General features: G+C 44.1%; 1 protein-coding gene across 3 annotated transcripts in view; it reads left to right on the top strand.

Annotated features, from left to right (window-relative positions):
- The window catches only part of LOC147698896 (uncharacterized), a 120,843-nt gene extending 94,497 nt beyond the window's left edge, over positions 1–26,346 (top strand). For 2 of the 3 annotated variants that reach the window (XM_086935514.1, XM_086935511.1), the window contains exon 4: positions 25,878–26,346. In XM_086935514.1, the coding sequence (XP_086791640.1) occupies positions 25,878–26,025 (148 nt within the window). In that variant the 3' untranslated portion in view covers positions 26,026–26,346. The remainder of the gene's footprint in view (positions 1–25,877) is intronic. The other variant, XM_086935512.1, reaches the window with a different exon arrangement.
- The last annotated feature ends 995 nt before the right edge of the window (positions 26,347–27,341 follow it).

The following is a 27,341-nucleotide window of genomic DNA, read 5'->3' as shown; positions in this document are numbered from 1 at the left end:
GGTGATGTCCTGTGGGGCAAGCTGGCTCCATTCAATCATAGCAATCATTTATCGTGATAAATACACAATCAAAACTGAAATCTTTGACTCTCCAGTTTGTGAAGCATTAATTTTTTCTATTACACTTTCAAACACCCATTCTTTTAAAGGAACCTTATTCTATCGACCCCCAAGCTTGCGAACTGATTTTCTAGCAAAATGCCATACTTTATTAGAATCAATAGCAGAAATATCAGATTATACTATCCTGGGAGATTTCAACTTTCATTTAGAATCTACCAGTGATAAGGAATCTTCCTCCCTCATTAATGACCTTTTATCATTAGGCCTAAAACAGTTAGTTACTTCACCTCTCACAGGGCAGGACACACACTGGATGGTCTCTTTACCAATAATCCCAACATCTCCTTACTATTGGTTACTCCTTTGATCTGGACTGACCATTCTGCAATTACCTGCACTATTCGGACCTAGAAATCTAACACTACGAATACAGGTCCTCGCACACCTAAATACATTTGTGCATGGAATAACATTGATACTCAGCTTTTGCAAACTACCCTCTCCTCTCGCCATTATACCCCTTCAGAAGACCCTGAAATAGCATCCAATAACTACTCAACCTGGTTAGACGATACCTTCTCCATGCTAGTGCCATCCAAAGGGGTCTCCACGAACCGAAGGGTTCATTCCGCACCTTGGTTCTCAGAGGAGTTAAGACTAGAGAGACAACGCTGTAGGAATTTGGAGAGACACTGGCGCAAAGACTACAATAACAATGCTAAAACATTATATAAAGAGGCAATGACAAAATATAAATATCTGATTATTTTGGAAAAAAGTAAATATTACCTAACCCAAATTGAATCTGCCCAAAACACCACCAAGGAACTATTCCAAGTGGTAACTAAACTATCTATACCTCCAACTGGCTCAGTAATGGAAGCATCGCAAGATTTATGTAACTCTCTTGCTAACTTCTTTGAAGAGATGGTCACTCATATTTATTCAAATTTTATTACCCAGGCTAATTCAGATTCGTTTATCCCCTATGATTCAACTAATACCTCTCTCTCCACTGTATTTTCTGAATTCGCTCATGTCCCTCTCGAGCAGGTACATGAGCTTGTTCTAGCCATTAAATCTGGTTCCCCTCTGGATCCCTCTCCCCCCTCTATTCTCAAATTGATCCCGGATCCTATCGCCAATATTCTTGCAGACATATGCAATTCAATGTTTAGCACTGGTGTTTACCCTTCAGTATGGAAAAAGGCCACCATTAAACCCCTACTTAAGAAACCCAACCTTGACCCGCTAGAACCAAAAAACTGTAGACCTATAGCCTGTCTTCCATTTTCCATCAAAGCTCATTGAAAAATTAATGAATAGGCAATTATCTCAATTCATCGACAATAATAATCTGCTTGATGATACTCAATTCGGGTTCAGGAAGGGTCACGGGACTGAGACATCCCTCATCAAGGCCTCTGACGAGATCAGGATGATCCTGGACAGAGGTGGAGTGGCTGTCCTTATCCTGTTGGATTTGTCTGCGGCTTTTGACACGGTCGATCATACCATCTTGATCGACCGTGTCGCCGCCATTGGCATTGAACAAAAAGCCAGGGTCCTACTAACATCATTTCTGGACGACCCCACTCAGTCAGCCAAGCTGGGTGAATTTTACTCTCCGGTCTTTTCCCTCCCATGTGGAGTGCCTCAGGGATCTTCCTTAAGTCTGACCTTATTCAATATCTATGTGTCGGACTTGGCAAGGACCATCAAAACTCATGGGATGAGGCTAACATCGCATGCCGATGACACCCAACTTATGCTGGCAGTCCACAACAATGGATTAGAAGTGGCAGTTAATTTTCAAGACGGCATGCGAGACATCAGCCTCAGGATGTCACGCAACTGCTTGAAGTTAAATTCTGACAAAACGGAAGTAATGACCTTCGGTAGTTTATCCCCCAGCTAGTCCCCAACTTGGTGGCCAACTGAGATGGGAGCACCTCCGCAGCCTGTTACTAAGGTCAGGAATTTGGGAGTGATGTTTGACGATAAGCTCTCTTTCATCCACCATGCAAATGCGGTTGTCTCATCATCTTTCTTCGCCCTCTAAATGATTAAGAAACTCCTCCCTTTCCTTCCTCTGAGCACAGGAAAAACTCTCATGTGCACACTGGTCTCATCCAAGATCGATTACTGCAATGGCCTCGTCCTAAATGCCCAGGAAAAAGTCTTGAACAAATTGCAGTCAGCCCAAAACGCAGCATAAAGAATATTGTCAGGCACCCCCAAGTACAAATCTATTTCTTCGGTAAGCTCCACTGGTTGTCAATTAGGAGCCGAATTAAATTTAAGGCACTATGGGCCAGATGTAGGTATCCAAATACCGGTCGGTAAACGGCCGAAAATACAGATTTTCGTCCGTTACCAACTGGTATTTGGATACTGAGATGTAGGGCATTAAAAAACACAGATTCGGTAAATTTACCGAATCGGTAATTTTACCGAATCAGTAATTTTACCGAATCGGTTCTGTGTTTTGAGATATAGGTAGCACTGTAAACAGTGCTACAGGGCTTTAAGAATTCGTTATTTACCACCAACTACTAGTTTGTGGTAAATAAAGAATTCCTATGTAAATGTAAATATGTGCATTTACACCTGTGCCATGTGTGTCACACATACATGCCCTAATGGCATGTATGTGTGCCACATGGCACACAAGCACTAATCAGGGGTGCAACAGGGTGTCAAAGTGACACCCTGCCACCCTTGAATTTTTCGGTATTTACCGAATCGGTAAATACCGATTCGGTAATTGACATTCAATCCCATGGCAAATACCGAATCGGTAAATACGAATCTTACCGATTCAGTAAAAAATACCGAATTATTACCTACATCTAATTTACTGATTCTAAAATACCGAATCGGTAAAATTCGGTATTTTAGAATCGGTAAAAAAGATTTACCTACATCTAGCCCTATGTATTGCATACAGGGCAATAAACAACTCTGGGCTGCATTCCTAAGGAACTTATTATGCCTGTACTCCCCTAAAAGAACACTGGGTTCCTCCTCAAACCGACTTTTAACTGTCTTATGGACTAAGAAATCATCATGGAGAGACAGATATTTCTCAGTCGCCACGGCAAAATTGTGGAATACCTTGCCCTCTTACATCATGGCCAGTCCCTCCCTTCTTACTTTTAGGAAGCTAGTAAAAACATGGCTCTTTAACCAGTAATCAACTATTCCATCAGCTCTGCTCTCTGTCTTTCAGCGCCCAGACGCCTCCGGGTATTTGCGCGCTATAGAAATTGCACAAATAAAAAAATACATTCAGTTAGTCAGATGTCTGTGGTGGTAGCTGGGTCCTCGTGCTGCTTGAAGAAGTCGGTGTCCTTGGGATTGGGTTTGAAGTTTCTGTAGCTGTTGGGGATCTTGTTGTGGAAGAAGTCTGCACTGTTGTCTCAGAGTTCCCGTGAGGGGGTAATGTTGTTTGTTGTGGCTGAGAGGTTGGATAATTCTTTGATAATGTTGAAGAGTTCTTTGCTGTTATTGGAGCTTGAATCAATGCTTGAGGCTAAGGACTTTTTCTTTGATTCTCTCAACTTTCTGTGGTAGAGGTTGAGGGCTGTCTTGAAGTCGGTTCTGTCCTTACTATTGTGCGATCTCCTTTCCAGTTGTTTACATTGTCGTATAGTGGTTCTTACGTTTTCAGTGTACCAGGTAGCCTTCTTGGTGGACCTTCTGTGGGTGTTGTTGCCAATGGGAGTGACACTGTCAGCGCAGTCGGTGATCTAATCGTTGAAGTTTCTGGCATTCTGGTCCAGGTTGTTGGAGGAGATGGGTGGGTGGTGTTGATGGTGTTGATTCATTTGTCCTATGAGAGTTAGATCCAGCTGCGGTAGGGGGCATTGGGCAGACTATTGGTGGAGGTTTGTGAGTTGGTGAAGTTGAAGTGAACGAAGGAGTTGTCGTCCAGGTGAGTTCTGTGGTGTGGCTGTGCCTGATGCAGTCGCTTGAGATCTATATGGGGTCTAGCGTGTGGTCTGTGGTGTTCGTGGGGCCATGGACAAGTTGGGTGAGTCCGATGTTGTTCATGCTGTCGATGAGGTATGTAGTGATTGTCATTGTGGTCGTCGAGATGGAAGTTGAGGTCACCGAAGAAAATGTAGTTGTTGGAGTCTATGGCGAGGGGGGCGATGAAGTTGCAGAAGGCTGGACGTGGTCCTGGAGGATGATAACATGGGAATACATAACAAAATAATGCAATAATAATATGTGCTGCATTATGCTGCATAATTTGCCTTTCTTGTCTCATAATTTAGTCAACCCTGCCATACAATTTGGCCTTCCTCTGCTTCATAATTCCAGTGGCCCTGTGTATTATATATAAACAGTCCAGAAGTGTCCCCCTTGTCACAGAAATCCTTTCTGCACATCAAGATGGCACCTGTATAGTACAGTGGCATTAATCACAGCTAAAATGGGGCTGGAAGAGTGCTTCAGGTACCATGCCATTTGGAGCTGTTGTCCAGGGACTAGTCTGTATACACATTCCCATCATTCTCACATCCCTCCCCCATTCTGCATGTTTAGCACAAGCTTTAACCGGTTGATGCAGTTTCTATCATGAATTAACCGATATTCTTTCAAGGGGCCCCAAATGTTCTTAGGCCACAGAACCTGGGAAATGGTGGAATAATTCCAGTTGGTTGTTGCAGTATATCATACAGCCAGGTCATCACTATAGGTTTACAATCCCATGTTCCACAACACAACCCTCTCCACATCCTTTACTCCTCATGTATCCCTTCTCACTCCTCAGCCCTTGCTCATCAGTCCTGATCCATTATTTATCCTTCTCTTCTGTCACGCTCAGGGCCCGGTATACATTTTTGATGGAGATGGAACTATGGTACCTGCCAATCCTTGAAATGTCAATGGATATTTCAAAATGTGGCGGTCTGCACCTCCATCAGGGTGATGTGGTAATTTACTCTGTCACTCTGGTGGAGGACAGGCCGACCGACAAAATATAAACGAGGACCTAAATGTCCTACTTCCTCCTCTACCCTCACTGCTCATTTCTCACCATCCATCAGCCATCCTCTATTATAAACAAGTCATCTCTAACTTCTGAATTCCAATAATCACTTCACATCATTCACTGGACTTTTTATGTTTCATCCCTCACACCTGACTTGTCCCTTCACATCCCTCATCCCTTATTCCATCTCTTTATCTCCCGCTCTTTTTTACTCACTTTTCATTCTCTTATTTGTCATTTTCCTTTCAATGAAGGTCATATTCATTTCAATAATGTCTTATTCACCTTAACAATTGTCATAATTTTAAAATGGGCCATATTCGTTTCAACATAGGTTATATTCATTTCAATACATGCAATATTTATTTTGATGTATATCATAATAATTTCAAAACATAACATTCATTCTGACAAGTTTCATTTTAATTTCAGCATTGGTCATATTCATTTTAAGGCATGTTGCATTGTTACAATGTGGCTCATATTCATTTTAAAGCATGTCGTATTCATCTTAGCACATGCCATATTCCTTTCAAGAGATGTCTCATTCACATTAACACATCTTATATTCATTTTAACATGAATAATAACCATTTCAACACATATCATAATCATGTCAATGTGTATCACATTACCTTAAATGCAACCCGTATTCATTTTGATAAATGTCATATTAATTTCAACCCATGTCATATTCCTTTTTACATATTATATATTCCTTTCAATCAATGTTATATTTATTTCAATGAATGTCACATTCATATTAATACTTGTCTTATTAATTTTAAGATGCAACATATCTATTTTAACATATATCATATTCATTTGAATATGTATCATATTCGTTTCAAAGCATGTTGTATTCATCTTAGCACATGCCATATTCCTTTCAAGAGATGTCTCATTCACATTAACACATCTTATATTAATTTTAACATGAATCATAACCATTTCAACACGTATCGTAGTCATGTCAATGTGTATATTACATTAAATGCAACCCGTATTCATTTTGATAAATGTCATATTCATTTCAACGCATGTCATATTCCTTTTAACATATTATATATTCCTTTCAATCAATGTTATATTTATTTCAATGGATGTCATATTCATATTAATACTTGTCTTATTAATTTTAAGATGCAACGTATCTATTTTAACATATATCGTATTAATTTTAATGCATGCCATATTCATTTTGACGAATGTGAGAATTTCAGCGTTGGTCATACTTATTTTAAGACATGTCAAATACAGTTCAATTGGTATTACATTAATGTCAACACTAGCCATATTCATTTTAAATCAACTTCTATTCATTTCTGCATTTCTCATATTCATTGCAATCTGGGTAACATTCATTTCAACGCAATTCATGTTCTTGTAACAAGTGTAATGTTCATTTTAGTGTAAGTTATGATATTTTCAATGTGCATTGCTTTCTTTTCAGAATATAATATATTTATTTCAATCTATTACATTAATTTCAATGTATGTCATACACCTTTTGGCATATGTCAGTCATTTCAAGAAATGTCCCATTCTGTTTGAAGCAGATTGTATTTGTGTCAGTGATTGCTATATTGTTTATAGTGAGGCCCATATTAATTTCAGTATGATTGATATATATTTAGGTATATCTCTTATTTAATTCGGAGTGTGTGTTGTTCATATTAATCACCAAGTACCATATTCACTCTGCCAGGTTTCATATTTGTTTTGATTCAAGTCAGATACACTCTGCCAGGTATCATCATTATTTAAACACATATTACATTCATTCTGGTGTCTGTCATATTCATTTTGCAGCATACTATGCATTTCAGGAGGTGGCTTATATGGGGATCTGTAATTTTGACACGAACGGCTTCCCATACTTTGCTTAGTCACAATGTGTGCTCCCAAGCTATGGCACACCCATTGCAATGACCACCTTTACTTAATAGTACCTACATGAGAAAGTACAGCGGAGAAACTGCCTACACATCTAAAGCGGATACCAACTACAGATCTGCTGCAATTAATTGCTTTACACCGAATATGTGTTTCACCCACCCTTTTTGACCTCTCTTTACGTTAAAACTAGACTCTATCATTAACTCTGAACCCTACCATACTGAGTGTAAAAGCCAACCGTAACATTCTTTCCAAGCCTGACCTGTACTAAAAACCATAACCTTTCCCTTTCCATTTTACCCTCTCTATTATTCTTAATCCCGTGAAAGTTTTCGACTAAAATGCACTTCGTTTGGAACAATCTTTCTCTGTAGAGTATTCATGTCTTTCGCTCACTGTTGCATATTACCGTGTGCTTAGAGCCCACCTATTGCTTACCACTGGGTTGGTTTATTATCAATCTCATTTACTTACTTCTCATTCATCAGCTTCCATGGGCTTTATTTCCTCTTCTTGTGTTTGTTCCTACCCTGGCCTAAGGACCCATTCATTCTGTCTGCACACTGCTCCATTTTCAGGCACTACGTTTTTGTTTTTGGTTAAGCATTTTGGTTAGGCATCTCGCAAGAGTGCATGCGTTGTCCAGCCATCTCCCATGTGAACTTCCTGTTCCACTTTTTCAACCTTGTGCTTCTTGGCGTATCTTTTCTCAGTTACCATTGTTGCTTGCTCCCAACCTGCCCACCTCCTGTTGCCATTCCTGCTTCTCCACCCACCGTCCATTGTCTGTGTGCTTCCCCACCTGCCATGCTGTGTTGTCTGTTTGCACCACCATCCCTTCCCCCATCCATTGTTTGCATGCTTCCTCCTCTCTGCCAGCCCTCTGTTGTCCGTATGCTTCCCCATCCCCACCCTCTGTTGCCTGTGTGCTTCCCTCCTCTGTTGTTCCGGCACTTCCTAACCCCATCCTTCATCGCTTGGGTGCTTCCTATCCCCCACTCTCCGTTGTCGGTGTGCTTCCCCATTGCTATCTCTTGCTTCTCCGTACTGCCCTCACCCCAATCCATCTCTCCTGCCCTTCTTCTGTGTTTCTTTGTCCTTTGCCTGCTCTTCTCACGCTCAACCCACTCCCGTTTTTTTTTTTAAGTGTGTTAGCGCTACATAAAACAAAACGCATTAGCACTATATAAAAAAAACACATTTCAGGCAACTTTTTCTGTACTAATCCATCGCGAATCGGTAGATGTAAAGAAGAAAATTACCCAACGGCCACGCCATAGTGCCTTATTTTACTTTATAATCATCCATGCTGCACAGTAGCCCCACTGCCGTACAGCATGGCCATGAAGTTATTGCCAAAGCCGATAGATCTCATAGGCCTGGCAGTTTGGCCTGGTCTGTTCCCACTGAAGCAGGGTCAGGACTGACTTTCATATATTTGGGTCCTAACTGAGGTGTCATGGTGTGCAAAATATCAATGGATTGGGATATAGCCTCGAGTAATCAGCAGTGACTGAAATCAATATAAGCCTTCCATCCTTCATCACTTTTGTGTATACTTTAGTGTCACTCATTGTGTAGCCAGGTGAGTCTGTCTTGGTGTGCACATACAAAATGTTGCGATGCAACGTCATAGTATTGCATTGTATTGTATATTGGATTTATATAGCCGCTTATCACCCAGGGGTCTCTAAGCGCTTGCCTTGGGACCCCGTCCTGGCTTTTCCCTGTGAGATAGCCCCTACAGGGGATCCCCAAGGTGAAAGCCAGGCATCCCGCCGCGAGGGGGCCGTTGTGGAGATTAAGCAAGCTTAATGCCCAGAGTTGCAGAGTGTGAACCCATGAGTAGGTCAGGCACCGAAGCAAGAATTATCGAGTCCGTGGACATTTGAGCTTAAGACCCTGCCGCGTCGGGAATTGAACCCTGGTCCCGGGTCTGACCTCTGCTTCAGGGTCTGCCTGCTCTAGCCAGTGAGCCACACTTCTCCACTACATAGTGCTCTTATTTTTTTACATTATTTTCAGCTATAGGTGAGCCCCGACTGAGAGGCAAAGGGAGCTGGCATTCAAACAAACAATGTAATACTTGTGTAACCCATTTGCCCACACAATAAGAACTAGGATTGAAATCTAAAGTTAAGTGGGTTTATTATAAATTAGTAATCAATCCAATAGTTGTAAAAATGAAGAACATGCTGTAAATGTAAAGAAACACGACCAGCAAACAAGCCGTTGAAGCAGATTCCGTCTTGTCAGTGTGAAACATAAAGTAATGACAGTCAAAACAATACACCAAGAATATAGACTTGGAGGGCTCTCCATTTACTACGCTCCTCCCTCCAAGACATGAAGAGATTCTAAAACCATCTAATTTGGCTCTAAGTCTAAATAAGGAAGGTTTAAAAAGGGAAAGGACTACGGGGAATTTAGAAAGGCAGGAAGGTGTCAGCATTGTGAAAACTCCAGTAGAACTCTTCTAAACAGGAAAATACGTGTTAGCATAAAGCCACAGTTATGCAAGAACAGGGGAAGCAGAGAGTCCAAAGGATTGCTCCTTCTGCAACACCTAACAGAAGACTACTAAGCACTAATTAAAACACACATATACTTCATCAGTCCCACAGTCTCACCACCCCTCAAAGGACCAATGGTGTTGCACTTCACTGGCACAGTTGCAATATCTTCAACTTTTCTCATCCCATAAAACCTGTACATTCACACGACCTTGGGTAGTACACAATTGTTTAACTCATGAAGAGACTACAGTTTATACAGAACTCAGCGGCTAGACTCATCCTCAACCTGCCCAAACTGACCCACATCACCCCACACCTCAGGAACCTCCACTGGCTCCCCACTCAGAAACATGCCAATTTAAGATACTGACACATGCCTGCAAAGCCATCCACTACCTAGGACCAGCATACATCAACCACTGCATGAACCTTCACCAACTACCCAGACACCTTCGCTCAGCCACCACCACCCTGGCACAGATACTGAGCATCCACCAAAACCGCATCAGAGGCCGTTCCTTCCCCTACCTCACTGCCAAACCCTGGAACATCCTTCCCCCCCTCCTCCGGACATCACCCTCAGTGGCGTAGTTCAGGAAGAGACTCAAGACCTGACTTTTCAACTGAGCCCTGCAACCTAGCACCTGGAGACCCTCACTGCTGATTAGCTGTGCTATACAAATAAGTTGATTGATTTATTGATAAATAGGATGCTTCTTCTGTCCGTTAGCTTAAAAAACTCTGCCAAGATTTTCTTCTCAGTCCTCTCTGTCGCTAATAGACTATTCTCCATTTTCTAACTAAGGAAATCTTGAAATAATGCCTGAAAAGGAGAGAACGTGCAAGGCCAGCACAAAAATATGTTTCAAAATTAAGGCCTAGTTGAATTCGTTTGGTTAAACACTAGATTGTGCACTTTGGTTACATGAATATTTGTGCATGTATAGCTTAAAAATACCAACAGAAATATAGATGTACTTAAGTAAATGAATCATGAACAATGCACTTTCAAATACATTTAGCATAACTTGAATCATAAATGTAAATGTGTGTGAGAACAACATTTCTTCATGGCTAGGTTAAACGATAATATGCACACATTTATGAATGTCTGATGTTCTACAGTGAAAACATCACAACAGTACAGGTGAATACTTCACTGCATAGTAAGAAAGTTGAGGCACGCATAGTGCTAAGTGCAGGTAAAGATTGCATATCTGTGACGTGTAAGGATGGAGTTAATGTTACGCTGGTCCAGTGTGCTTCCTGAGTGCTGTCTCTTGCTTGTCTGTCCTGCCCCCACCCCATCCTTATCTCCTCCCTTCTTCTGTGTTTCCTTGTCCCTGCCTGCACCCCACTCTCAACCTACTCCCCTGTTTGTTTGTTTACTTAAAAAGTACTTTAGCGCTAAATACTCAAATATGCTTTAGCGCTATATCAAATAAGCACATTTCGGGCCATTTTTTCAGTACTAATCCATCTCGGAGTGATAAATGTAAAGAAAAAAATGACCCGACGCCACATCATCCAGCTTTTTTTTACATTATTATCAGCCATGCTGCCTAGCAGCTGCACTGCGGTACAGCATGGCTAAAAAGTAATTGCAAAGCCAATAGATATCATGGGCCTGGCAGTTTGGCTGGGACTGTTCCCACGGGAGCAGGGTCAGGGCTGATTTGCTTAAAGCTAGGTCGTAACTGAGGTGTCATGGGGGATCTGCCATGTAAGCGAACTGCTGCTGGAAAACCCTTTGCTGTTTAGAGGAGAACAAATACCTCAGTAACCTGTGCCCTCGCCCACCCGCCTCCCGCCGCCTGACCCCTGCTCCATCTTCGGGTCTGGCCGCCGAGCGGAGCACGGTGCTGGGTCAAGAAAAAACTACACTACCCAGCATTCCCCGCGACGCATTCCGCGTCAATCGCGCGCCAGGAGGCGCATACATTTGCTGTCACCCCGGTCGAGGGGGGGATCTGCCATGTAAGCGAACTGCTGCTGGAAAACCCTTTGCTGCTTAGAGGAGAACAAATACCTCAGTAACCTGTGCCCTCGCCCACCCGCCTCCCGCCGCCTGACCCCTGCTCCATCTTCGGGTCTGGCCGCCGAGCGGAGCGCGGTGCTGGGTCAAGAAAAAACTACACTACCCAGCATTCCCGGCGACGCATTCCGCGTCAATCGCGCACCAGGAGGCGCATAAATTTGCTGTCACCCCCGTCTCGCGGGACGCCGGGCGAAGCCCGGACCAAGGGCGGGCCCGTTTAAGCCCGTTCAAGACCGGGTAAGACTGGACTGGGCCACCCCATTGACTCTTCATTTTTACTGTCTCTCACATTTAATCTCAACATCAAGCAATATAAACTGGCTAACCCGGACTCAGTGTATTTTACCTTGCAACTGTGTTTATTGAATCTGATAACATGTCACCCAGAATCACCAGAAATAGCAAACTCTCGCATGCTGCCCAGGTCATAGGCCCAATAGACCAATTTATTGCTAAAGCAAATGACGCCATAAACCAAGGTGTCCTGCTACTAGAAAGGAGGGTCTCTCAGGACCTAGCTGCAGCCAAGCGCTCCTCTTTGGGTCTATTGGCAGCAGCCAAAACTCCACAACGTAATTTAGACCCTGACCTACAACAAGAGATCCTAACGGTTCCAGGCACCGTGGATTTATCAGTGTCGATAGACCTTTCAACAACACAAATTTCACATTCTCCCACTTCCCATCTCTCCCCATCTATTGAGAGAACCCCGACTCTCTTTATAAATCCACCAGAGGAGAATTTTTCTTCTCCCAACACGAGGGGTCAGAGGGAAGGTGCTATCCCAAAAAAGAGGAAGGGAAAAAAAGGAAACAAGAAATCTCCCCAAAATAATCCTGACATTCGCCAGGACTCCTTGACACAATTTACTGTTCAATCTCCTATTTCCCAACCGATCATGCCTCAACAGCAGAATACCATTACAACGTCAGATATAATAAATCTTTCATCTGACATATTTAATCCTATTTCGAGTGGTAACACATGTAGTGGGCGGGATCCTACTACTCTCGATACTCCCACACTGGCCTCCATAGAGGCATTAATTAAATTGCACCTGAAGCCTATCGAGTTATCACTGTCTAACATCGAAAAATCACTAGCATCATTAACATCTGACCTAAAAGCTAAGAAAAGTTTGATCCCTACACCCTCACTTCCCGTGATTCAGTCACATAATCCAAAACCAAAAAATGTGGGGGGAACAATGCCCCATCAAACACCCCAAGTTCACAAAACGGTGACGACTACAGCCGTATTCCACTAAAAACCAGCTAGTAAAACTGTGCTAGTAAAATCAGCACCTAACACTGCTGCGAATAAGTCTGCCACTTCCTCCCTTCGTGTCCCTCCCCTATCAACGGCCCAACCCACCATTCTACCTATTGCATCGACCACAGCATAAACACCAGCATCTAAAAATGCAGCTTACAACACGAGACAAAATGTAGCTTATAACACGAGACGTAATGGAGCTCGCTCTGCACATCTCCCCCCTGAAACCACTCCATTTGTCATCATTATGACTGGGGTCCCAGCGCTGCACATTAATTCCGATGAACCTGGATGGTCCCTAAAAAACAAGGTACTCCACTGGTTATCAACGAATCGGCCACTTCCTCCTTACGCTAATAATAGAGTTGTCTCAGTCCGCAGAGTCCCCTGGGTTGGGAAGGAGCCAAAAACGATCCCAGGAGACTGTATAATAATACACTTTGAAGACCCTCAAACAGTTGAACACATCTCCTCATGGGGCTCCCAAACATCTCCAGAAGGAATTGGTACGAGAAGACTAGCCTTTTTTTATCCTCCAGCCAAATCCCTGCCACCAGGCCCTGAGTGGAACTGGACCCAGGTAGGAAGCTGGAATAGAAATCCGGACTGGTCAAACTGGACAGGTCAAGGAGGTAGAGACACTACGCCATTTCTTGATTGGAGGGGTGTTCCTACATACAACAGGTTTGACTGCTTGGAGATGGTGGATTGACCATCATCGGCCACCGTCCTGGACGACAGGAACCCACCCCTAGTTGGTTTACCAACATCAACGCCACCAAGTTGTTCCCAATCTCCAATTTTATTATCCATAATGGCGTCTTTACCAACTTCAGTAGTCTCAACTGAGTCAGTGGACGTACACTCCCAACAATGTGCTGATATGCAGCCCTGTCTTCCCACTACACGTGACAGTCGAGGTGATACCATGCCCTGTTCTCTTAATAAAGATCATTGTTTATCCTTAAAAATCCCATCCCAAAAAGGAAGTTCAGCGCTTACCAATAAAACCTTGTCGACCCTGCTAGTACCTATACTATTCTGGAACGTAGCAGGTCTTCGAACAAAGATCCTACTGAAACCCTGGTTGGAATTTGTAACCACACACCAGATAATTTGTCTACATGAGACCTGGATAATTGACCCACTGCACATACAGGGCTATAAAACTTTCCATTCTCCAGCTTGCCCATCAATACACGGCAGACCTATGGGGGGTCTCGCAATATACATTTCCAATACCCTCGTAGTAAAGGAAATCTCTATCCTCTGTTCCACCTTAAACTATCAAATTCTACTGATAACTTTTAAAAATGGTACGTCATATAGTCTCATTAATTTTTATAACAATTTATCTCCAGTAGATTGTGTAAAAACTGTGTCTGCAATTTCTCTGTCTATAAATGAACAGCGTACTAAGCATTTACCAGCTTTGTGTAACGTAATATGGGGAGGGGACTTTAATGTTCAACTGTGTCCAAATTATAAGAAAACTAACTGTGGCCTCATAGATGAAAATGATTGCCCGCTGACACATTTTACCCACTCCCTTGTAGGAGACTCCCTCAATGATAGCTTAATGTCTCTAGAATTGACATATGCCAACGAACTTGCAAACCATCCTGTGGAGTTTAAACCTACCTTTTATGGTAGGGGTTGTTTTAGCACTATAGATTTTATATTGTGTTCTTATTCTTTAAAGGGTACTCTCTCTCAGTTTTCTACAGGATCAGAAATCTCTGGTGATCATTTCCCCAATAGTATTGTCCTTAACCTACCCACGAAGGTTCCCCTTATTAACAAGAAGAGCTTACTGACCCAAAAAACACTGAGCATGGATAGAACCAACGGTTATTCCGTGAAATGGTCAAGGATAGATCCTTTAGTAACAACGAGAAAGGTCATATCCAAGGCACTCCCTTGGATAAATATTTGCCTCGAGGGGGATTCTCCCCCCGAGCAAATTATTTCCAGTTTCGGGGAAATCCTGAAAGTTATCCAGAATGAATTATTTCGAACCCACAAATTAGGTAACCAATCTGAGCCAAGATGGTTCAACACGGCCTGCCGGAAAGCTCTAACCACTTTAAAAAAAGAACTACACAATCCAGCTAGAGACAAAATTAAAGTAGCCAAACTAAGATCCGAGTACAAACAAGCCCAAATTAGTTGTAAAAGAGACCATAAGAACAAGTTGTGGGCCCAATTACATGAAAGCTGCTACAGTAAGGACAGCTCCCAATTCTGGCAGGTAGTTAAATCTCCTTTCCTACTGGAGGCAAATTCCCATCAACACCTGGACGTAGCAGTGACCGCGGACGAGTGGGTGACTCACTTCTCCAAAATCTTCAGTGACTCCCACCAGGTAACCGCAGTACAGCCTAACTTAACAACCACGTCCTCTAAAAGAGGGGTTTATCCCATAGACCTTCATTTTACACACGGGGAGGTCATTAGTGCACTATCCTCCTCAAAAACCGGAAAGGCTCCCGGCCCAGATGGTGCCCCACTTGATATATTTGTCTCTAACATTGATTTATGGTCCCCAATTGTCACCCAGCTAATGGCGGCAGTTTTAAATACTGGCCTTTTGGAATCCTGGTCCTCCTCCATACTTCTTCCAATTTTTAAAAAGGGGGAAAGAAACAACCCCGCCTGCTACAGGCCCATCTCCCTCCTGGATTCACTGGGGAAAGTCGCAGGTTGCCTAATCCTGGATCGTCTCCTGGACTGGGCGGCAGAAAATAACATCATCACCGACCTCCAGTACGGATTCCGGGAGGGACTGGGTACTGTCGAACAGGCCCTAAACCTGACACTTTTAGTTGGAAAGTATGTGGGAGCAAAACAGGGCAACTTATTTATGGTCTACGTCGACCTCAGCGCGGCGTTTGACTGTGTAATCCACGCCAAGCTGTGGCTCATTTTGGAGGAGTTGGGTGTCGATCCTCCCCTCATCAAATTCCTACGCGAGTTTTACTCCGACGCCTCGGCATGCGTAAGGTATGGCGTGGGTGGAGAATTAACATCCTCCTTTCCAATAACTCGTGGAGTTAGACAGGGCTGTGTCCTGGCTCCCTTCCTGTTTAACCTTTACACCAACGGCCTGGAAGCAGCCATGTTAGAAGGGAGCCAGGATTTACCTACCATCAATCATCGCCCTATTCCAGCATTACTCTACGCTGACGATTCCGTAATTTTTGCAAGGACCTTAGTACAGCTCCAGAAACAGTTGGATAAATATTGTAATTTCATGCTCTCACTTGGGTTAAAAGTGAACAAGACCAAGACCTTCATCATGCAAACAGGGCCCAAGGTAAAAAGTTCCAAAAACCTTTACATTGAGCAATCCAAATTGGAACGTGTCAGAGAATACCCCTACTTGGGTATTCTAATAGATGATCAGTTAACTTGGAAAAGGGCCAGTGGCGTCACTAGGGGGGTGCGGGGGGTGCACACCGCACCAGGTGTCACCCCATCTAGGGTGACACCAATCTTAGTTACCTGCTGCAGCAGCTTTAGACAGCGCGCCACTCACACACCGCACCGCAGCGCACCACCAGACCACCTCCCCGATCATACTGTGTATGCGTGGGTGATGATCGTCACTGGGTCTGGCGTGGTGGTGCGATGCCTGCGGATGCGCGCGGCGTACCCACTGGACAAGCTGGCACTGGCAGTCACTGTCTGGCAGAAGCAGTGGGCAGAAGAACTGAATTTAGTGTAGTGTGAATTATTGCACGCACTGCCGGCTACCGCTATTCTAAACAGTACGACCCAGCAGCAGCAGTTTGGGTCCCAGCTGGCCTAAACACTCTCATTGTCTCTTTTACTATGCCACACTGATTTTCTTCACAATTGCCCAGCACGCATCATGTAACATTTAAGAAAAAAAACGTGCCTTTAATTCACGGTTTGGGCAGCAGCGGCCGTGCACGCGATCTCTACAGGTCTTCACAACAACTGAGACCTTCGCCCTGCTTCAACCCCCCTCCCCCGCACATGTCCAGGATAGGCTGAGTTATATATGCATTTGGGTGGCACTTAATTTGTTGGAAGAGAGTTGACAAAAACTGCGTCGCTAGCTTAAAGCTGCAGTAGAGTCTTTTCAAAACATACCTTTGGAAAAGAAAACTGACTATTACACGCTCTGTTCATATACTTTTTTCCAATTAGCATAAGCCCAACCCAATGAAGACACGCTGGCGCTCATTCTGGCAGTGAGTTACTGAGGCAGCACTTGTCACAGGTGAGGTGTGATGTGAATGAGATAAGATGGTGAGGGATAGGCCAGTGCGGCTGTCACCTTACCCAGGGAATATTACCGGCACTTTCTCATGTTTGAAGATTCTTCAAAAGCCGAGACATGATAAACAGGACTTTATACAAATAGTCCTTATACCTTTTTAACACCGACTTTCAGACTTTTATTACGTTATCAGTCATGGACCATCGAGGCAGCCCCTCCACACTTGTTAAAGAGCATTTGCTCTTATGTTTGCTGTTTTAAATGTGTGCTGGTAAGAGGGAAACAGTGCCAGCTTTGGGTCATTTTTGTGCTGAGACATTAAAATAGTAGTCAAGCAGATTAAAAAACAGCCACGTGCCAACTCTATAGGCTTGTTCTGCTTTGCGTATCTGGGGCCAGATTGGCTTGGACTGACTGGTTTGCAAAGATATGGTGTTAGCATGCACCAACTGGGCAGGGACAGGATGTTTCTATTGAGGGTTAAACGATTTAAAATGGACTGGGCAGGGTCACACTGGTTCTGGTGGATACGAGTGGAACTAGAATTACATTCAGCTGACTGGGATGGTTTGGATGGAAGTAGGGGGGGTTAGAGTGCATTGAGCCAAGGTAGATTTGCTGGAAATGTGCAGGGTTCCAACACGCTGGACTGGCCTGGCTGTTGCTGATCCTGTCAATGGAGTTAGGATGCACTGAGTGGGTCAGGCTACTTCTGATTGGCTGTTAATGGTGTTAAAATGGACAATATTGTCTGGTTAGTTCTCCTCATTGCTCAAAATATGGTAATTTGTGATATTTAACTCTCAATATGGACTTCATTGCTTATTTCTTCTGGTGAGAAAGTGCCACTCATTTTACCACACATTAGGCAGTAGAATGTCACTCAAAAGTACACTAAAACCATGGACATCTTACACATAAGCAATCCGAAAATTTTGTATGCTATAAAATCAGCTTTTTATGCTAGCGTATGGTCCTGAATGATCAGATCAATGAGATCATCTTGTGAGCACTGTAGTGCCTTCCTGCCCTCTGTTATTGCGAACAGCAGTCACGCAGTCTGTCTCCCAGTTAGTGCTCTTCCATTTCTGGTGCGGATCATTATATGTCTCCCTCATCTTCATTGCTTGATTTTGCTTGCGATAAAGTGTCACTCATATTCGTTGAAATGTCACTCATAATCACACCGATTTTAAGAAAATGTCACACATAAGCAATCTGAAACCTTGGCAGCAATGACTGTGAAGATCTCTAGCATGGCAGGTGCTTAGGACCCCTGCAGCTCCACTCTGCTTTTTGCTTGAAGAATCAGCCACCCCCCCCCCCAATGTTTTCTTAGGACCCCCCCCCCCCCCCCCCCCCCCGGTTGAGACAGTCCACTTCATCACTTCATGCTTGCTACAAAGGATGGTGTACTGGGAAGACCTCTAGCATACTAATAAAGCAAAAGGGAACCCCTGAGGAAACTATAACTAGGCAGAGTAGCAGGGAATAAAAAACACTTAAGACAGACGAGAGATCTGCCTAGGTGGGATAAATCTATGGGCTCATATAGAGTCCCACATTTGTACACACAGTCCGAAGCCCACTATATTCACCAGTGTCATAACATCAGATGGTGCAGGCGGAGGGGAGATGGTGCAGGCAGAAGGGAGATGGTGCAGGCAGAGGGGGAGAAGATGCAGGCAGAGGGGAGATGGTGCATGCAGAGGGTGAGATGATGCAGGCATAGGGGAGATGGTGCAGGCAGGGGGAGATGGTGCAGGCAGAGGGAGAGATGGCGCAGGCGGAGGGAGAGATGGTGGATGCAGAGGGAGAGATGGTGCAGGCAGAGGGAGAGTTGGTGCAGGCAGAGGGAGAGATGGTGCAGGCAGAGGGAGAGATGATGGATGCAGTGGGGAGAGAGGGTGCAGGCGGAGGGGAGATGGTGCAGGCAGAAGGGAGATGGTGCAGGCAGAGGGGGAGAGGATGCAGGCAGAGGGGAGATGGTGCAGGCAGAGGGGAGATGGTGTAGGCAAAGGGAGAGATGGCGCAGGCAGAGGGAGAGATGGTGCAGGCGGAGGGAGAGATGGCGGATGCAGAGGGAGAGATGGTGCAGGCGGAGGGAGAGATGGAGCAGGTTGAGGGGAGATGGTGTAGGCAGAGGGAGAGATGGTGCAGGCGAAGGTAGAGATGGTGCAGGCGGAGGGGAGATGGTGCAGACAAAGGGAGAGATGGTGCAGGCAGAGGGGAGATGGTGCAGGCAGAGGGGAGATGGTGCAGGCAGGGGGTGAGATGGGGCAGGCGGACGGGAGATGGTGCAGGCAGAGGGGACATGGTGCAGGCAGAGGGTGAGATGGTCCATCTGGTAAGTTGTGAGGGGGTGACACCATGAGTTACCCGCACCGGGTGACACCAGCCCTAGTGACGCCACTGAAAAGGGCGTTGGTAACTAGAAAACTGCTTTACCAGCGAGCAACATCTGCCCTTGTCTCATTTTCTAGAAAAACGGGCAAGCCCTCCCCACCTGTATTGCTTAAAATCCATCAAGCCAAATGCCAGAGCATCGCCACACACGGAGACGGTGTATGGGGCTATGTAAATACGGCGGATTTGCAAAAAATTCAAAATGGCTTTGCTAAATATTTGTTGGCACTCCCACAGAGTGCCCCCACTTACGGCTGCCATATCGAGCTTGGGATTGACTATCTGGCAGATTACATTAAATGTCAACCAATACTGCTATGGCACCGTATCTGGACTAAACGACAATGCCATCTTACACGTGCCCTGATTTTAGAATGCCTAGATCTGACTTCCTGGAAAAACATCCCATGGTTGGTGTATGTGACCAACTTCCTGAAAGACCTGGACCTCACTCAGTATGTTATTGAGCCATCATCCATCAATGAGATAAGCAGGAAAGCCCTGAAACATCAATGTCTCAACCATCTAAGGGAATTGCGTTTGTCTGGCGAAATATCCAAGCAATCAAACGCTCATATTTTGATGGCCCAAGTGTCTCCGGGTATACAGCCTTATCTCACATTCTATTTATCTAATTACGAAAAATACCTATTAATCAGGTTCCGTTTTAATTTGTTTTTTCGACTGGTCACCTTTCCAAACACGTCAAACTGGTCACACGAATTGGTTAAATGTCCATGCGATAAGGTATCCCCTCAAACGACTATGCATGTGGTATTCTTTTGTCATTATTATGTCGAACCGCGGAAACGCTGGGTTATACCAGTGTTGCGCCAGATGGGGTTGAGGACCTGTCGCCCGGCATTTCTAGCACTACAACAGCTAGAAACACAATACGTGGCAAAGAATGTAGCTTTGTTCCTGAAATCATGCTTAACAATTCGTAAAGCCATTGAAGTGATGCCTAGCTGAATTTTTTTGATCTTCTGTATTAAGCCTGCTAATGTACCAAAGAGTATTCCTTTTTTTATAACTTTAACTTGTAATGTAATAATGTAATATTAATAATGTGTTTTTTTTATGATGATGTATTTAATTATATGATGTACTTTTTATGATTATCAACACGATTAATCGAATAAAAGATTTTGAAGTGAACTGAGGTGTCATGGTGTGCAAAATATCAGTGGATTGGGATGTAGCCTAGAATAATCTGTGAATGAGATTAATATAAACCTTCCAACCATCCATCACTTTTTTGTAGACTTTAGTGTGCCTCATTATGTAGCCAGGTGCATCTGCTTTGGCCCACACCTACAATATGACGTGATGGCAAAGTAATAGCGTTCTTTTTTTTACATTAATTTCAGGTATAGATGAGCCCTATTATCTTGCCAATGCTAGTCTGGTTCGACATTTCTATGCAATAGCTTTTCTCCATCATGGTTTCTTTGGACTAAGCACCTTGTGAAGTCACAGCCAAATGGAATTAAGAGACATCATATTCCTGTCCTTGCTATCTGTTGGAAATGTGCCAAGATGGCAGAACCTGTCTCTTTAAGTATTACAAATTCTGGTTGCATTGCTGAAAAGGCACTGTAAGAAATGCTCAGCTATGCCTCAAATAAGAGAAGCTGCCCACCGTGGACTTTGTGAACAATTACCTCTTTCCCTTAACAGTTGGTAGTCATTCAATGCTCTGCTACCAGAACTGCAGTCAAAAAACATTGCTATATTCAAATGTGAGTTTTGAGGAATGGTAAAAGCCCCATTACTACCACCCACTGCTCCTTGCAGAGAACGCACTGAATGCATTCTCATTGCAGTATTAATTGATCATAATGATGTGCATAATCGAATCTTGCATTTTCTTGCTTTGAATCTGCTTTCTTGATAACTCCATAAGTTCGCTCAAGGAAGGCAGATAGCTCAGCACGAAACTCACTGGTTAGAGGCGGCAGACCCGAGAGCAGAGGACGGCCCGGGACCAGGGTTCGATTCCCGGCGCTGCAGGTTTCTGGACCAGGGTCAGCGGACTCGATAATTCTCTCGCCTCGGTGCCCACTCTGATCAGCGATCACACTCGGCAACTCTGGGCATTAGCTTGCCTCATCTTCACTAAAGGCCCCACCAGACCACTGGGGATGCCTGGTCTCACCCTGGAGATACCCATTAAGGGACCATCTCTCAGGGAAGCCAGGAAGGGTTTCGCAGCGGTCGAAGCGCCTTGGGACCCTACGGGTAAGTAGTGCGCTATATAAATGCCTATACATTTACATACATACATTTACATTTACAAGCCACTTGCGCCAATTGCTGCATCACTTTTTTTGATGCAGCGCACTTAGTGTGCCACATTGCGCCATATCTACAAACTGACACATTATATCAAATGCATCCGTTTCTAGAGCCCTGCACCAGGTGTATTGTACGCATGGTAGGGGTTCCATGCAAAAAGCCACATAGAAGTGGCACACTGAAATGTACAACCTTTCACTGTGTCACCCTGCGACCTGACTGCGTCAAAAAATCTCTGCTTCTGTTCAGACCCGGTGTAAGGATTGAAGCAGGGCTTTTACAATGGGACTCATCTATGTGTTCTGACGCATTGCTGGAGTTGCGTCAGTTTTACAACCAACTCCAGCAATTTGTCACTTTTGCGCCAATATATGGGTCAGAATTTCTGACGTGTCTGTGGTACCCTGTATTGTAAATACAGCGCAAGACATTTGACGCTGGTGCAAGGAACTGACGCATCAATGCTGAAGCTTGAGTCTCTTGTGAATGAGTTCCATGGAGCGGTGGATATGTGGAATTTTCAAATAAAGTAATAGTGGATGCTTAATATAAACTTTATGTGAGAATTCTTAGGGGCAGATTTACAAGCCCCTTGCGCCCCTTTTACGCCGCTGTTGCGTCATTTTTGTGACGCAGCGGCGGCGCAAAAAAGCGCCAAGGTGCGGGATACTTACAACGTGACGCATCTGGGAGATACGTCAAGTTGTAAAGCCCTGCGTCAGAAGGAGGCGTTCCTGCGCAGGGGGGCGTCCTGGCGCAGGAACGCCTCCTAAAAGTGGCTGAGCGAAATCTACAAGATTTCACTCAGTCACTTTGGGGCCCATGCTGCGTCAAAACCATGCACCTGCTTGAAGCAGGCGTAAGGATTGACACAGCATTAACAAGATAGGGCACCCCCGAGCCTTGCTGGAGCTGCATCGCAATTGCGACGCACCTCCAGCAATGCGTCGCTTTTACGACACAGATGCGTCATCTGTGCCGTTTTTGCCCATTGGTGCGCCGCATTGTAAATGCGGCGCATCAATGGTGGCGGAGGCATGGCGCACAATAAGTGGCGCATCCCTGCATATCAGCAGGGATGCGCCACTTATTGTAAATCTGCCCCTTAGTCTTCTCCCTATGCAAAGACAGACAATTTTTTTCAACTTTTCTCGAGGTGAAGTAAACTTCATCTGTTCCCTACTCCCCAAAGCAAAATGTCGTAGAACTTTTTGAGTGGACATCAAGCTCCAGGTAACTAGCTGGTGGTGGGGTGGGTGGGTGGAGGGAGGGAGGGAGGGAGGTGGAGGTGTTCCCTGATGTCTCTCAAGACTTTTCTGACCCCTCAATGGCAGTCGTGAAGCATAATAACCACTTCACTGTGTACCTTCCTACTCTCAGAAGCCCCACTCAGCATTCAGCACCAGCAGGGTCAGACTGGGGCAGAAAATTAGCCTGGGCACCAAAATTACAGCGGTCCCATTACTGAAATAGAAAGCTAAAACAACTTGTAAAGACATAGTAGACTGCATGGATGCCAGCAACGTTTGTTTTATTATCAGGGAAATCAGCAGTAAAAGATGGCCCTCCGGACCATACATCGGACACAGAAAAAGACATTTGCAATGCAATAGGTCCCGCATTCATGCAAGTTTGAGCTATTGGCATTGTAAATGACAATGTCTTTTATTTATGTTTCGTGTTTTAAAACATAAATAAAAGGCATTGTCATTTACATTACTAATAGCTTAAACTCTCGCAAATGCGAGACCTACTGCATTGTAAATGCTTGTTCTTTTTCTGTGTCTGTTTTATGGTCTGGAGGGCCGGTTTTTACTGCTGATTTCCTGATAATAAAAAAACATTGCTGGCATCCATGCTGACTACCATGTCTTTACAAGTTTTTTTAGCTTTCTAATTGGTGGTGGGGATATTGGAATTGGTGGTGGTATGGGTATTAGTGGTGGTGGTTGGATTGGATTAGTGATGGTGGTATTGGATCGGTGGTGGTATTTGTGGTGGTGGTTGTATTGGTGGTGGTGGTGGTATGTGTGTTGGTGGTAGTATTGGTAGTGGTGGTATTATTGGTGGTGGTATTGGTGGTGGTGTTGGTGGTTATGGTGGTGGTATTGGTGGTGGTGGTATTGGTGGTGGTGGTATTCGCTGTGATGGTGTTTTTGTTGTTAATAAAACAGGCTTTTGAAATCCGTCCTATATAGAGTTATTTTTTACATAATATGTTAAGAGGTCTATAGGTCAAAAGGTCTTTCTTATAATCTAATACACACCATAGTAGTTGGTTGTTCAATTAGACCCGTGGATACTGTGGTTTGTATACAGCTTTAGTACAGATGACATGTAACACAGATGTGCTGTTGTCAGCGTCAGTGGATTAGCACAAGATTATATGCTACTTGGAATTCACATGGCGTAATACGCTAATCATTTCTAAATCCATTTTACTTGAGGGGGAGTTGAAACAGACATGAGACAATAACGGGTTGAAGTGATTGAAAGCGGGCGCCATTGTTCTGGGGCCGCCGCACTGGTTAAAAAACACAAGCCGTTTCAGATGAATCAGCACATGTCTGGTCTGCAGTAAGAAAAACTCAATAAAGTAAATAGTGCTTACAGACCAAATAACAGGTCCCGTGTAACAACCAAAGTAAAAGTGCCAGTAGCCATGGGAGGTTACAAATGAAGACAAGGCCATACTAAGGAGGGACTAACAAGCCTATTAACAAATCCGAAGGCAGCATTTACGAAATACAATGACCCAAGCCAATGAAAAATATGGGCGGAGAGTGGGTGCCGCTTCTCTCCCATAGTCTACTACAGCAGTCTCGCCGAGCGAGCAGTGTATGCGGCCTGCTGCTAGGCTCGACCTTAAAAACCAGCCCTCACACTGATCTGTCAGACCAGCACATCGTGCACTGCCTGATTGCCCTATAATCCAGTCCGTCTCTAGAAGCCAGTTACTGGATTGAAAGTATCAAGTGACATCTCTCTACTATGGTGCAGGGGTGTGTGTATTGGCGCAAAGTAGGCTTGTCAAATGGCCGATAGGGACATAGTCGACATTGCTAAGTTAGCATGAGCTCTGCTGCCATGATGCCGCGTTTGCGCACTTTACCACATGACTTTATTTTTGCAAGACTCTGTTTGTAACTTTCACATGAGAACCGTCTACTTTGTGCATTCTCTGTCTGTTCCTGGGATTTAGTCTGGAGACGGTGAGCAAGGTCGATAAACACTGCCCTTGTTATTCTGTTCTGGTCAGTCCCTACGACCTAGACAAAACACGCTAACAAAGCTGCGGCTGCTGAAGACTTGTGCTTTGATATTATGGGAATGCATGTTTGATGAACAGGCCCTTAGAGAGAGATCTTTCCAGGGAGAAGAGACAGCTGTTCCTATAATGTAGATATTCCATCTAGTCACTAAGGTATGGGGTCTGCTGGCAAACCCCATTTATATTTCTATTATATATTAAAACTTATTCCTACCAAGGGAAGGGGGGTTAGGCCTTATAGCCCTTTATCCACTGTCTATATAAGAAGACATTTCCCTTTATAATACATGGACTTGCTACAATGCTACCTGTTTTAGGTTTCTGCGTTTTGCTGCTGGAAGTGGCCCCTATACTGCATTATAGAGCACGATAGTTAAAATTAACATTTTAAACTATAACAGAGTCTCTGTCAATACTTATTGTGGACAAGCACGAGTGAGTAAGTGAAAGGGTACGTCTTGTAACAGCGATTCCTGAGAGAGTTGGGAGTGTTGTGTTCTGGGGTGTGTAATCATTTGCATCTCCGTGATTGTTTAGGAGAGCTAGCGAGACACTATAGCTAGTCAGTCCTGGGATTGTGCGTACTGAGGCGGTAGGAAGGCTTAGCCCTTATACACCGAGGTCCCGTATTCCTTCGCATAGTTCTGTGTTTGTGCAGAATCCCTGCAACAGCCTTAAGTGGGACGTTGCAGGGCACAAGAGAAATAGCATCAGACCTTAATAGCTTTGGTGCTGTTCTGCTTTCTCCCTTTCACACAGCACAGCAGGGCAATTTTGTGTACTGCATTGCGTGAAAACATAAATCTGCTCATAAGCCTCTATCTTCATGCCGGCTCTAACTACTGCCTCTTTTCCAGATCTGAGCTGTATGGCCTGGCCAAACCTGTCATTAGTGCTCTATCAGAAGTTGATAAAGAACTAGCTAAGGAGATGGAGAAGGATGAGCAGAAGAAGAAGAAGAAGAAGCAACAGCATCATAAGGAGTTGCAGCAGGAGGCGCAGTAGAGTTTATCCAGTGACCCTTCCCAAGCGTTGTTTTGTCGTCCTAGTCACCAAAGAGGGCTCAAGTCCTTTGCCATTCAACAGGCATAGATGGCCTAGCTTTACACAATACAAGCACAGAAAGTGAAAGCTCAGAACATCTGACACAGGCCTTCACAGAGGCTGACAAGCCAAAGCTGATGAACTTATTAATATTGCTGATTGATGATTTCAGTGCACACCTCTTCCATATGAGGCTTCAATGCAGTACCCGAACACTAATTACAAGTGAAAATATTAAAGTTTGCAGAAAATAAGCCATTAAATAAAAATGATACAAATTTTTGTACCTCTCTATGAATCTTGAAAATAATGTACCTTATATTTATTTATTTATTCGTTATTTTCAGTGCTTACATAGTGCAACCCTAGTCACACGGGCAAAAGATCACTTTATAGGTAAGTAGAAATACAATGTAGAGAGGGAAAATAACATGTTTGGCCATACTAGGTAATCAGAAAAGCAAAGAAGAGAAAGCACATTACAAGGGTAGGGAATAGGGTAACATTCATTCCATGTGTTATGCATAGTTGAGCCTAGATGTGGCCTCATAACAAATTATGTTAATCAGAGAAAAGTTTAGGAGATATTGTAAAGGAAAATGTCTGTCTTGTATTTGATGCCAGGATTACTCTTCATTACTCTGAGTCTGAAGCTTCCTCTCCACACTTGTACTTTGCGAAGAATTACAAAGTTCTCTGACTTTTCCGATCCTATTCTCTGCATTGTAGACCCCTCAATAAAAATGGTAAAATTAAAGTCAATCCATATGAGAATACAGCCGGAGCTGAATGTACAGCACTATTGCCACTCAGGTTTGTTGACGAGCTTAACTGACAGATAGATAAAACTGCATGAGCTTGCATCTCACAAATTAGCCTTACCATACTCTGAACATTGAATTTTTGATATGTCATGCAGTGACTAGTAAATTGCTCCCAAAAAGTAAGTTTAACTGCTTCAGCGCTGCGCAAATTTTCACGCAGTGCTGAAGATTCGAAAACAGGCGTGGTCGTGAAGAAACGGTTCCGTCACCAGCACAGCCCAACCGACGCTCGTGACTGAACCGTTTCGTCACGAGCGTCGAAGGGGTTAAGGTCACCCACCTGAGTGAGGAGGTGTAGGAAGCTGGCTCTCTATACAGTGTACTAAAACAAAGTACACTGTGCAGAGAGTCCACTGGGTCTCAGATTGGTATACAGAGAAAAAGTAGATAATACAAACACTTTATTTGTGGTGCTGTGGACGAGCAGTTAGGCTAATCAGAGGGCAGTGCTAA

Source organism: Lissotriton vulgaris, chromosome 8, assembly GCF_964263255.1.
Source record: "Lissotriton vulgaris chromosome 8, aLisVul1.2, whole genome shotgun sequence".
Lineage (NCBI taxonomy): Eukaryota > Metazoa > Chordata > Amphibia > Caudata > Salamandridae > Lissotriton > Lissotriton vulgaris.
Note: the sequence above shows the minus strand (reverse complement) of the source record. Positions and strands in the feature narration are given on the sequence as shown.